This window comes from Nannobrachium achirus, assembly GCF_963921795.1.
Source record: "Nannobrachium achirus genome assembly, chromosome: 19".
Lineage (NCBI taxonomy): Eukaryota > Metazoa > Chordata > Actinopteri > Myctophiformes > Myctophidae > Nannobrachium > Nannobrachium achirus.
The window spans coordinates 29,547,040-29,561,810 of record NC_137826.1 but is presented as its reverse complement, the minus strand read 5'-3'; the positions used below and the strand labels follow the sequence as shown (position 1 = coordinate 29,561,810).

The window sequence follows — 14,771 nt, the reverse complement described above, 5'->3', positions numbered from 1 at the left end:
GTTCTGTAGTGTGCTTTTTTATGAGATTCAACTTCCTGTCTCTCCTCCGGTATGAGGAATAGGAACAGGTGGTCATTGAGACTTGTCTTTCTGCATAATAAACACTTACAATTCAAGGCATGCTTTGTCACATTATTTTTCTTATTTACACTCATTTACATATGCAGCCTTTGCTGGAAGCTCTCTTTCAATTACCAACAGGTTCTCTAAGGCATGGATGGCAATTTAAAATGCTGCCCGGTAGTAAAACCTTCAGGATAATACCAGACACCTGTGTCTCCTCTGAAAACAATGCACCACGGCAGAACAATAGGCCCTCCACAGGCTTTCAAAGAGCCTTGTTGTTCCTCCCTGCTCACAGTAGAAGAAAAATGTAGTTTCAAATGTGACCTGAGCCTGATAACGGAGAAGTAAATTGGTCAAGCCTTGTGTTTTAGGCTCAATTTAACATCAAAAGCCTGGTCTGTCAAGCTACAGTAACAGCAACCGTTAGACATATTACACAGGGGGAAGCAGGGACAGGGGCACAGTTGGTTCCATGGATGATAACTTCCCTCCGTGGTATGGACCGCTGTTCTACAATCAACATATAGAAGCCTCTGTGCGCTTGCCAATTTGGCACAGGAGGCCACTACACCACTGGGTGTAGTGAGAACTTTTTCATGTCAAGGACCCCCAAATTGACCCATATTGGCCCCCAGACCCCCATTTAATTGCCATAAAACAGCAGTTTTGACCCAACGGTGCCGTCTCTGCACAGATATTGGAATGAATCCTTCCTGACGGAATGGATAGATCTGGCATTAATTATGATTCATGACACAAAGGTCTATGCAATAACTAATGAGAACGTCTGTCTTAAATGGGCTTCATTCAACTCATGCAGCGATCAATCAAGATTCCCCACAGTAACTATAAACACTCCATTCCTCTCATAACACACTAATGGGGAGTCTATACTCGTTACTCCTGCAGTACATTAACCAACATATGGTGACATAGACTGTACTTACATATGGCCTTATTCATTTTAGCTCTATAATGACTCCTCTATAATAATGCATGTCTTTCTATGTATGCGTGTGTGTGTGTGTGTGTGTGTGTGTGTGTGTGTGTGTGTGTGTGTGTGTGTGTGTGTGTGTGTGTGTGTGTGTGTGTGTGTGTGTGTGCGTGCATGCGCGTGTGTGTGTGTGTCCATCTTCAGCCAACCTCCTGAAAGGGAGGCATTAAAAAGGAATGACACGCCTTATCCAGGATTCTGTCGAAAGCACTTCTCAACAGCTGTATACAAGTCACTAAATAGCCGTCCACAAGAGCCACCCCCAGTACTAGGAGAGAGAACCCTCCCTGACGCTTAACTCTATTTCAGCCTTGACAAGAGGGGACAGTTGTGCTAATGCTCAGGGGCTCATATCTCATCTTCTCATGAATTAGACATGCATTTCATTTCTTCCTCTGTTTCACACTTGGAGGAAACCTGAATGTGTCCTAACGTCTGAAAAATGATTTCTGGGACCATTCCATGATAGATATCTTGCACGCACGCACGCACGCACACACACACACACACACACACACACACACACACACACACACACACACACACACACACACACACGTATATATATATATATATATATATATATATATATATATATATATATATATATATATATATATATATATATATATATAGATAGATATATATAGATAGCATGCAAAATTGGTGATTGATTGGTGTTTTTACTCAAGCATCACACACAGTTGCAGTGCTGGCTACTGGTTAGACAATAATTATGATTTGTGACACAAATGACTATGCAATAGCTGATGAGAACATCTGTCTCAACTGGGCTTTACTGTCAACTCCTGCAACAACTTCCTCTGTTCACACTCGGGAAATGTGTCCTATTGTATGAACTTCAGAAAAATGATCTCTGGGGCCATTTCAGTTCCCTTGTAGGTCACTGATAGAAATACATTTCTTGAGCATGCAGTATGAGTTCAGGCACAGGTTCAGTTCTTATCTAATCTCGTTCCACCACGGCTAGATAACTTGCTTTAGGAAATACTGTATCTAGATCAAGGATGTTGTCTGATGTTGGTGTTGCTTGAATGCATGGGGAAACAAAATAAAAAAACAACCTCGTTGCTCTGTAGTGTGTAGGATGCTATTCTGTGCATGCACTGTCCTTTTTAAGTGGCGTGTGATCTCGCGGCCTTGGGCATATGCATTTAAACATGGCCCCGCAGACATTTGTGTGACTGAGGAATCAAAAGAATGCTGCGCAGTAATCCACCCTGCTGGGAGCTGAGATGTAACCACCCATTGTCGCATAGAGACCCACCACTGAAATAAACACCTCGAACCCAACCACCACTCTCAGAACCGCAGACATGCATCGTGGGATAGAAATGTATTAGTGTTGTTGAGTCCAGACAAATGCAGACGTTTTACTGTACATAATATACAGGTAAGTGTGTAGATTACTGCACCATCCCTGTCACTGACTGCTTCCTCATGTCTCAGGAATCCCACCCTACGTGTGAGTTGCTAGTACCATATACCGGTAGGCGCATACCACATAGGCTCTGATGCCTGACAGCGTGTTGCGGGTTCGAATCCCGTTCCCGACGACCTTTGCTGCGTGTCACTCACTCCCCATCTCTCTCACCATTTCCTGTCGGTCTACTGTCCTATCAATAAAAGCATAAAAGCCCCAAAACATGTCTGTCTGTTTCTGTTCATAGGTGTGTGTTTGTGTGTCATCATCATCTCAGCCCAGGGGCATTAACAGAAAGATCACACTGACCTTGGTATGGGTCAGTGTGTTCATTCCACTTCTATTGCTCTCACAAATTGCAACACAGCGCAGCTTGCAACAAGCAACCCGTCCCACTGGTCTCACCGTCCCAGTAATGAAAACGTATAGTCATGACAGATATTCTCAAATGAAATAAAACAGATGAAACCTGCGAGGGAATGCCCATGTGCAAACACACACACACACACACACACACACACACACACACACACACACACACACACACACACACACACACACACACACACACACACACACACACAAACACACACACACGTGCATGCACGCATGCGCGCGCGCACACACACACACACACACACACACACACACACACACACACACACACACACACACACACACACACACACACACACACACACACACACACACACGCACACACACACAAACCTCATCCCGGATAAACCTAATACATAATCCCTTACTGTAGTCAGACTATTTATTCTGTCACATGTAAAACTGGAGGGAAAAAAAAGATTACATTTCCGTCAAGAGGGAAGGGCTAGCAAACATGGGGCTGCCGTAAATAAACACTGCAAATATTATTCTAGCGGCTGCGAAGACCTTTCTGGGGCTGAGGGCTAATATATGCTGTTAGCGGTGGGTCAGAGGAAGCAGGTCTGTTTTCAATGGCACAAACAATGGGTGTGACTTTTGCTTCAAGGGGATCAATCAATACTGGATTGCAACCCTCCCAAGAATAACTTGCCAGCTAATGTGTTGGCGTAAAATCCAATCTCACTGTGTCTGGGGAAATTGTGTCTCATCAACTGTAACATGTTCAAAGGTCCTATATCCTATATGCAGCATTATGGGTACATGCATGCTCTTGCAACATGCCTCTCTCCACTGCATGTATCCAGTGGTGTAAAGTAACCAAGTATATTAATCAAGTACTGTACTTAAGTAAGATTTTGAGGCATGTCTACTTTACTGAAGTATTTACAATTTTCAGTACTTTTATTCAAGTACATTTTGATTTCCATACTTTTACTACTTGTAACAGAGTATTTATACATTACAGTATTGATACTTTTACGTAAGTAAGAAATGTGAGTACTTTTCACACCACTGATTGCAAGATGCCTTTCTCTGCTGCATGTATCAGTGGCCTCAGCTGAAGGGGACATTTGAAAATACTTTCACTGAACCAAATCTCTGAAACGCTTGCTTCTTAATTTCACCTCTGGTGTTGTGGCTGTGTATGTGAGAGGATGTGTCACTGCAGTGTGTTCAAATGGATGTGGGATTGTGGGTAATGTCACATTTTGTGCAGGGCGTCTGGGTCTGAGAGGGCTGGCTGGAGGACAGAGAAACGAGGACAGGGAAATATAGAGCATTTAAATGGGTTTCTCACACACAGTCATACTGATGGTGACAGAAACTCCTGGGGGAAGGCGGGGTATTAGTGTAACACACCTCCCATGTCAGTTTGGAACCACCATAGCTATAGCCGCATTGCATTACATGTAGTTAGCAGCAATAATTCAAAGTGATAGAATGTTTATATATAGATGTTCTTGTAATACATTTCCCCCACAGCATTAGTCACGTTAATTAATCACTTAAAGCCTATATTCTTTGTCATAATATGGTGAATAGCAAAAAGTGCGCTCATGCGTTGTGACTTGTGAGCTTGTAGATCGTCTGTATTTGATATTTTATGTTGAGGGAAAGATAGGATAAATACATTTTTACTTTCCCAAAATAGGGATCCAAGGTAAAGTGCTTCCACAATTACATCATTATGCATTCTGTGTTATGAAAAGGCTTACAGCACATTTCATGTTTGTTATGGAAGAACACTGACTGCTGGGAACCCCCCACCTCCCCCCCACTGTTCTTCATCTCGTTGTCACCCCAAAGTACTTTAAAACGCCTAGCAGACCGCCATTTATCTCAAAGGCTTTAATCCTAAAGCAAACTGTGGAGGTACAGGAGACAACACCAAAGAAAATACTGCCTCCCTCTCCTTATGTCCACACTGTGTTCCTTTACTCACTACTGTTTGAACATGCTCAAAGGTGACCACTAATGACAAAGGGGAGGTCACTGATTATCAGGCGTCTCATGTCAAAGATCAACAGTGGTCATGCGTAAGCGCTGTTGTCTTTTTCATGTTTCCGCTGCACGCCCACTGGAAGCCAGACGATAAGAAAGGTACTTTGTGTAAGTACTGTACAGTTTTGAGGTATTTGCACTTTACTTGAGTATTTCTAATTTCCAATACTTTTACTTCTACTCCACTACATCTAGGATCCAAATATTGTACTTTTACTCCACTACATTTAGTTGAAAAGTTACTAGCTACTTTGTAGATTTTGATTATTATTACAAAACATACATTAACCGCTTCAGGCCTATATACTGCACATTCCGGCCATTTGAAAATAGCTGATCTAAAAGCTCACAATTGTGAGCTTGTAGATTTGCTATTTTCAAAAGTTTTTAAACATTTGAATACTTGAAATTCTGCATAATGAGTACTTTTTTTGAAGAAACATTTTGAATTCTGGACTTTTACTTGTTAGCCATATAGAGAGTCACCCCACACGTCTGATTTACAGTATACTTCATCGTATGACCACATAGCTCGGGTGAGCGACAGTCATACAAATATATAACCTAGGCTTGCTTTAGTGGCCAACACTGAAGACATGAGGTCATGCTTATGCAACCAGGGTCATGGGGTAACAGCGGCTATAGGGGAAGTATGTCTCCTTGCTAGCAAAAACTGGGGTGCCCACATGAAAGGGCCATGTGCTGCCAAAAGGAAGAGGCTATGTCTAATTCCACTGGTTACTATTACAGATGTCGGCTAAATTGGAGGCTAAAGAACACACTCACTGTTTTCCCACAGCAATGGAAACGGCATGCAAGGATATGGGCCAGAAGAGATTACTGTGATATCTGTGGAAAACCATTCTTGGAAAAGAATCATCTGGACGGGATCTCATATATTTGTTGGATTCACTTGGAAATGGTGTCAATATCTCACCGTCCTACAATGAGAAATATCAGGAGATACTCTGTAGTAACATGGTTAGCTACAAATAATGCAGACAAATGGAAGTGCACCGTGTAACATAATTGACTGGTACAAAGCAGTCGTCAAATGGAAAGCGCATGGCAAGAAAAATACAATCCTATAAACTAAATTGGTGGAACCCTTTGAATCTCTTTAATACTTCTGAGAGCTTTAATGTGAGCACCATAAAACGATCTACAGAACAGACAAAAGTGTGAAATAAGCCCTAAGAGACTGAAGCCTTTCTTGCATGCTACCGTACTTGATGAGTGACAAGACAATTCCTGCGTAAATGATCCTTACTTCCATTTAACACCTTCTGTACAGTGGGCTTCTCTGTTACTCAGGGGAAAATATGCAGCAGCTCATTTCCACCCACAGCCAAAAAAGTCAAGCTTCACAGACAACAGTTTCAACAACTACCGTAGTTGTCATGCTCTGACTTCATTATTTACTTTCGTATCTGTATAGAATTTGAACCATACCTTTTAATGTTCCCCTCCCAACCATTTTCCATTCTCCCCCTTCCTAAACTCTCTAGGAATATAAGAAGGTTGGCTTTATGTGTTCTGTGAGCACCATCCAAAGAAAACAATGAGCTGTAACTACTGAAAGACCAACCAACAGAAAACGTTAAACACTGGAAAGTATTATACATTATATACATTTAGCAAATGTGTGTACTTTTTGAACAGCCAAATCCACTTGCTCCCACATTCAGAAATCATCCAGTAGATAACATTTTGTAATGTCAGGATTGAAAGAATTCCAACCAAGCTCCGAAATACAAGTATACTTATATCATCAATAATATATAGGCCTATATATATATATATATATATATATATATATATATATATATATATATATATAATTTTACCGTTAACAGTAGAAAGGGTTCCAGAGAATTGCAAGTATAGCAGTTTGAAAGTCAAACATTACAATGCACATTTATAGGCCTTAACCAAATAAGTACGGTACACTCGTACTGTCATGATTCATACCAGGACAGCAGAACTTGTCTCATTTTAAGTATATATCTATATCCTTTTTCCCCCCTTTTTTTTGCATGCAACATTAATAGGATAACATAACGTTATCCCTTATCCGTTGCCCTATTTATGTAAAACAAAAGCTGAGGTTAATAATTGTGCTATTATCTTATCTTATCTTTACAAATCTGCAAACGTTGTGTGGAAAGCCCCAGGAAATAATAATAATGATTAGCTGCTGGGAAATGAAGGTAGAAATCAAACACAGCCCGTCAGACTGGATGGATCACCAGAATCTACAATAGATACATCTTTCTTCCAGCATCACAAAGAGCTTGCCTTTAAGAGGATTATTACGGCACGCACACTCGCACAGTCATCTGGGTCTAGGTAAAACAGCCTGTGCTCACACATGAGGGAACTCCACTTGTCCAGAGGGGACATGTGCATATTTTAGGGGTGTTCCTGTAAATGTCTGGATTAGTCACCAGCACGCCACACAGACCCCTAATTAACAGCTTGACTGAGACATGAAGTCCTTGGAAGCTTTAGATTGGCCAGCAAGAAACATTAATCTGCTGCTCCCTAACACTATGTTCAGCATACACCAAGATTAGGCTGAAGTAAGTACCCCTCCAATGTACCCCTTACAGGATGTTCACAAGGTTGGGTGACTGACTGTGGTCGATACAGATCAGTGTGGACCCCAACACACAAATAACTTTAAGTGCTGACTGTCTGTCCAGCATATAACCTCATATTCGCTTAAAACACTTAATCCCCTCCTTATCATAAGCTGTTGGGAGGCTTGGACTGTCTGCAGTGGGACAACTGGTATAGCACCACCAGGATGTTACAGTAGGTTTCCAAGCCACAGCAAATTAAATTAAAGCTGGTGGCTCTTTGCCCCAATCCCTTTAAATCTTAGTGTCTTCGTCACAGTAGAGACTGCAGGTTTAAACGAATGCATCTGTGGACATAAAAGCCAGACAGAGTGACCCCGGGCTGAGCATCGTAACTCATCAGATGGCTAACACTTCCACTCCAATCATCCAGGCTCTGAAGGAGCAGCTCAGGAGATGTACCGGTAGAATAGTAGTATTTGCTCTCAGAGTTAAATGAACACTCTGAATTTTGCGGTGTGCTTCTCACTAATTCTCTCTCCATCCATACAGCTCTTTTAAATGCTGTAACAAAGAGAGCAGACAGAACATCAGGTGCACATAAAGGACACGCAGCATCATTCTACCCAGACCCTCCTCCTTTCCCCCTTTACTGTTTCATAGACGATCGTAAAACAACCATAGGCTTCTGAAACACCACTCAAGCTCGGTTTTGATTTTTCAGGGTGAGAAGCTCACATGAAGCCCACCCGCTGCAAAAACAGCTGAGCCTAAAATCCACCATGTTTAACATTAACCTCCTCTGTCACTTGGAACCCTCCATTTCTTCAGCACCTACAGTACCAAAAATGCAACAGTAGTGTCCTTTGTGCTTGTCCACACCTGGGTTAGGCCGCTGCATGTGTGCCTAAATAAAGACAGCCCACCACGTCTGTTTACCAAGTCCACAGTGTGGAAAGTGGTGGCTGCAGAAATTATGACTGTTTGTGGACCACTGCTCTCTGCAACAGAAGCCACATAAACTTACCAGCATTAAGACGACAGGGCTTAACAGAAAACAGACAGCTCATTTTTGGTCTTGAATCTAAACCAACTGGTCTAAATATGTAACATATGGAAAAGTTCCATACATGTATTATAATCTGCGGTCATTAGAGCTGATTACATTTCTACTGGGAGCGAGAATACACACAATTTGGAATTTGACAAACATGATATTTGCATAGAAAAACTTAAATAGATGTAATTTGGCGTCATCTTTTTTATGATTTTAAATGGATGAATAATGACTTGAGTTTTGTTCATGCTGCTAACGCTACAGTATGGTAAGAGCTGTAAACAATCTCATTTTATTCCTTTGTTTCAACTCCTCACATAGTGGCCACACCACTCAGATATTTAAGTCTTGTATAAAGTATATTGGCTGTAAATCTATCAAATCCAGAACCAAACAACCTTCAACAAAAGGCACTGAGACTTGTGGTTCCAACCATCATCTTGGATAAGGCAAGCAGCGGTTTATAAAATGCAATCTGCTTCTTTTTATCTGTGTGTGTGTGTGTGTGTGTGTGTGTGTGTGTGTGTGTGTGTGTGTGTGTGTGTGTGTGTGTGTGTGTGTGTGGTTGTGTAAAAGAAAGAGAATATGTATGCTGTGTGTGTGTGTGTGCGTGCGTGCGTGCGTGCGTGCGCGTGTGTGTGCATGCACGCACATGTGTGTGAGCGCATGCGCACAATGTGTGCAATTTTCCCATCATTGTTGCAGAACAGAATAGTACTGGTGTGTGGAACGGCCTAGCCCTCTGTCTGTGCGACAACAATGCTTTAGTGATCCACACACTACAATAATAGCTGCTGGTACAAGGACCTTTTGATGGAGCGCCACGGTAACGCTATGGCTCAACGGAACGTGCATTCAGTTCTTCTGTGTCCACTTTCCTGCCTGCCACTGCAGCAATCAGCCCCTCCCAAGTCCCAACTCCCCTCACCTCTTCTATTGTGCATGCGTGTGTGTGCGCGCGCGAGTGCACCCCCCATGTGCTCATGCTCACAATTAGGATCTATCAGTTGAGATGTGCTTTGAGTACCTGCCATTTGTGATGGTTGTAAGAGAGAAAAAACAAAGCGGAGAGGATGAAGAGGAAGGGAGGGACCACAAAAGTGACAAATTGGCCCTATCACATGCTTCATCAGCCCCTTTGTGTTCTGTACAGATCCATCATGCTTGTTCTTACCGAGACAGGTCAGGGGGGGGACCACGTGGATACCACAGAGGCTGTGGTGGCCAGTGGAAGAGGGAAGAGGAGGCATTACGAAGCCGGCAGTGACCCATTCATTATAACACCTCCCCACCCCCCACCCGCCCCCACAAAAACACTTCCCACTATGAAACAGATGTGCTGCAACAGCACTAAATTACTATCCCAAATATAGCACGTAAATATAGGCTACAGCAGGCAAGGAGACAATGTATTAGTTGTGTTGTTTTACTGAGGGGTGTGTGTCTGTTGTTGTTTTTTTTTTGTTTTTTTTTGCCTGTCATTCTGTGTGATGGTCAACTGCACATGGTGTCCATGCATAAATAATGCATCAGTTGAGCATGCAGGTGCCGTGGTGGAGGGAACCCCCATGCCTGCACTATCCCTATGAGGGGGGTTTATCAAGACTGCTGCAATCTCCCCCATCAATCAACCCCTTCTTGCTCCCCTCACTCTACTCCTCTGCTCTATCACACTCCTTCGCATCATGCATCTCACACACACACACACACACACACACACACACACACACACACACACACACACACACACACATAAAAGACAGATGTAGTCACTTGGAATTAATCCGCTCAATAACACAGACACTACTACGCGACATTAGGGGAATGAGCCTCAGAGCCAAATGGAGAAGGTTTTTAGCCCACTAATGAGGGGTTTCCTCGGTTAAAAGGGATAGGAAGGTGTCGGGAATGTGAGCCAGTCTGTTTGGTTCATCTGTTGGATCCATGATATAAGAATGTGGCATTTCAAGATATTTCACGTGCTACTCTAAGTGGCTCTTGAAGATGGTGAGATAAGATAATATGCTACTGTACATCAACACATACTCAGCATGGATTTTGTTTCAGCAGCTGAAAACCTCAGCCATCCCGAGAGATCATCAGTCAAATGCCTGAAGCTGCGTAGCTGCTGAACTCTACGACTGCTGACAAACAGGACCCGAAGCCTGGAGAGGCATCAATTATAAGCCATGCTCATGTATTCTTTCACTTGTGGAATTATGATGAGAATTAATCAATTTATGAGATGCCACGTTGTGGTCCAAGTTTATGTGTCAGCGTATAGGTTTATAGGCAAAAGTGGACAAAAGCCAGTTGTAGGAGAGGATAGACTGTCATCATACACTTCAGCATCCCTTTCCTTACAGCATGCTCTGGCCATAAACAGACTCATCTCTGGTCTGGATGCTGCGGCAGTATGTTTAACCCATTTCTTGCCGGAGACCAAAGTCTGGCTCATGATAGCGCTAATCTTACCACACACAATATAGGCTACTGTATAGGCAATCACAAAAAGTAGTCTAATAGGGGAGTGGAATGCTGATCATCAGATTTTGAGGAAACAACTGCATTATAAAGGTTTACATAATCCCATGATGCATAAATCAAAACCAAAACAAACCAATAACGTGCAAAGCAAAAAGGCATGGGGGAGGGACTACCCTTTTAAATATTTTGACACTCAAATAAATTACTTATTGACATGATTATTGAATTATAATGTAATTAATGTGTGTTCTAGAATCACTATGATATAGCTATGCCTATATCTTAAAATGGCAAGTAGGCCTAATAGGCCTTCTTCAAATTAAGTAGTTTTATGAGCCCTAACAAGTTAAGTTGTGTTAAATTAACATTAATGTAGGATAGGCTATTTTTGCCCAAGAGGGAACAAATAAATTGGCCTACTGTAACCACTCGTTCCCTGCAATACAGACATTTCACTAGAATGGCATAGACACCTGCATACCGCACTGAATTGTATAGGCCTATCAGATATTGCTCAAATCTGCATCGCAACAGCATGGGTTTATTGGGCCATCTAGACAATACGCTCATTCAAAGTGAAATATTTGTAAGCAATTGGAACAATGAGAATATATGACAGGCGACCTGAAGGCAATATCATCACATATATACACACATATAGGCTGCTACACAAATTGTAGGCGGTCAGGTTCATTGACACCTCCATGTTTAGTAATTGATTAACAATTAGCCTAATGGGTGACTGCTCATCATATGGCCTACAGTAGCCTACTGAGGAAGTCGTATATTTGATCTAATCACTTGGGCTATTGTTCCAAACAATAGCCTGTAATCTTGTCATGGGAAAAAAAGATAGTCCATCCGTGCGCGTGGGCAAAACCCATTGTTTGATTTGTCTCAGACAGTTGAGGTGCGCTTGTGACAGGATCTAAAATGTCAGGTTGGGAATGGGATATGAGTTCAAAATATCTCCAAAACCGCACCTGGAAATCCAGATTACTGTCTGTTCCCTGAAGTGGTCCTAGAAATAAAGAGCCATATATTGCCCATATATAAAGGAAAATGAATGAATGGTGTGTCTTACCAGCTACAGTGTATCTATCCATGTAATTTAGCACGTTCCCAAAGCTGAGGATCCCGGCTGCAGCGGTGGGAGAACGGCATCTGAGCAGCGCGGCGCGGAATTTGTGGCCGGGCTTCTTGCACGGGTGAAGGTCCGCGTTGGATTTCAGTGCCGGACTCATGCTGCCCGACAGCGTCTGGACCACATCCGAACTGCTGCAGTCCTCGATCTCGCATCCATCGCTCTCCACGCACATCTTCTGGCACGAAAGATCCAGCGCAAAGGAGAACGAGACAAGCCGTGAAAGAAGAAGAAAACTGGGAAATCGGAAGAGAATGCCCGGCGGTGATGAATGGCTTTAAAAATAATTAATCGCGTGGATGATGTTGTCATAAGTGTCTGTGCGCCCGCCGCTCGCCCTGGATCATATTCTGTGACTGGCTGTGCGCTCCTTAGTTTGTTCTCAGGGCCATGAAGCTAGTGCAGGGGGTGTGACCTGGCTGTGAAGAACCCCGCCCCCTGGAGTCCTGCGACGAATGATGGAGCTGGTACCTGATGTTCAGGACAGAATGCGGGGAATTGCAATGTGAGAGAGTGCTGCTGCTGCTGTGTGCGGTGCGGTCACTAATATGCTGCTGGTGACAGTCGTACGCCGGTAACGCCGTGATCATGCGCGACAGCTCTTTCTGTCATTGTTATTTTTAAGGGGGCAACAATGGGGAAAGGGCCAGGTACAGTATTGCAGGAGAGAATGGATTCTCTATAAGCTGCTAGGCGTTTCGAAAGGACCTGTTCATGTGCTTTTGAGATAGACAGTAACCTACCTAAACGCATGTGTTTTATTGCACATGCAGCATAAGATTTTCGTTCAGTTACGTGCGCTGAATAAAACTTCCAGACCCTCACAGGCTCAGCATAATTGGAAAATAAAAATAAAATAAATGCATATAGCCTATTTATGATCGGTATGATCGGTTTAGCTGCAATCTGAAATAACAAACAAACAAACTAAAACATGAATAATATGAATATAATTATTCTGTGACGTATCATATATTTGTGGTAGCCCTATGTCTACACAATGGTCCCATGTTGCTCAATGTTCAGAACAGTAGGCCTGATAACTGTAGGCTACAGGAGTCACTGGATAGCCATTTGTTTCCTATATGCAACCTAGCATGTATATTTCACCAAGTTACAGAATACAGTGGTGCAGGATGATGGCAGATTGTCTGCAAGCAGGAGTCGCCCACAACATTATGTTGTGTAATATGTCTTTATCAGCTGCTAATCATGTGCCAGTGTTGTTATGTTACACACCACTGCAATCATTCAAGCATTGGTGCTGCAGATAGCAATTGATTAACAAGAAACATGTTAATAAATTAAAGTGCTTGCTATCTGAAGACAAAGAAAGTTGTGGAAAATATGCAGACTCTTCTTATGATCATGTAAGAAGAATAGTCAGGAAAATGGGACTGTGAACTGCAAGCTCCACAGTGGCATCTGTGCACATTTGCAATGTGAAATAGCGAACTAAATATTGGGAGCTATTTTTCTGTGTGCATACCCATATCCCTCCGCTTTTGCTATTTCTTCCTAAGTCATGTGATGATTGCTAGCCTGTGTGTGTGTGTGTGTGTGTGTGTGTGTGTGTGTGTGTGTGTGTGTGTGTGTGTGTGTGTGCGTGCGTGCGCGTGTGTAATACAATGTGTAGATTAATAGTTGTTTTTTATTTCTCTTTCTCTTTTTAACTAAAATGATGGAGCTTGAATGAATTTCATCCACAGTTTTATACTTCTAAACCTTTGATGTGCCAATAAAGTTAATTCTGATTTGTTAAGTTGATGTTTCTTCTGTATTGTCTTGTTGCATGTAATCTGATGCCACATGGCAGACAAAGGTTCCTAACAGATCTCAATCAGTCAGTCAGTCAATCAATCAATCAAACAAACAATCAATCAATCAATCCAAAAACAAACAATCAATCAATCATGCATATCTAGATGAGAGTTTCTATGCCATTGGCTCTGTGTTCCTTTAGCCACGGTATCCATCTCAACACTCCATCCACACTTGTTACAGATACAAGCTCTTGTGAACTAATAGAACAGCTATTTTTGTCAAATGGATTTGGTGCAGAGGGAGAAAATGAAGGTGTCCAATATAGAACCCCAGAGGACACTGCAATGAAGTAGGCCTATAGGTTATATTCTTCAACATAGAGCCCAAAAAAGAGCTTTAGTTTAGAGAAGCACAGGCTACAACATACACATGAATAATTCGTAAGATGTGTATGTAAATCACACAAAGGATAACGATGTAGGAGGAGGAAAGCTGATGAGAGAGACTGGTAGTCCTCCCACCAGTTGAGGTGAATTCTGGGAGCTTTTTTGGCTGTGCTCTGCTGGTCTTTGGCAGCACATTGATATCAAAGGACTGAACGCATTCTGAGTCAGCTCAACTGTCGTTTAATAATCAAATATGGGTCTTGTGGCTAAATTATGCTTGTACCTTCCATTGGATAACAAGACAAGCCTTCTTATTACATGCAGTCTGCCAAAAAGGTTTCATTCTGATAAAAGGTGAAGACTGCAAATTGCAGATGTTTGGTGCAACTCGCTGAAACAATGCTGCTTGGCAGGCTCAACACATTAACAGTAAACCAATAGAAAACA

General features: G+C 42.4%; 1 protein-coding gene across 1 annotated transcript in view; it reads right to left on the bottom strand.

The window, feature by feature from the left end:
- Positions 1-12,482, bottom strand: part of spns2 (SPNS lysolipid transporter 2, sphingosine-1-phosphate) — a 74,432-nt gene extending 61,950 nt beyond the window's left edge. Inside the window, exon 1 of the mRNA XM_080748584.1 lies at positions 12,115-12,482. Within this exon, the coding sequence (XP_080604710.1) occupies positions 12,115-12,349 (235 nt within the window). The 5' untranslated portion in view covers positions 12,350-12,482. The remainder of the gene's footprint in view (positions 1-12,114) is intronic.
- Between the last annotated feature and the right edge of the window lie 2,289 nt (positions 12,483-14,771).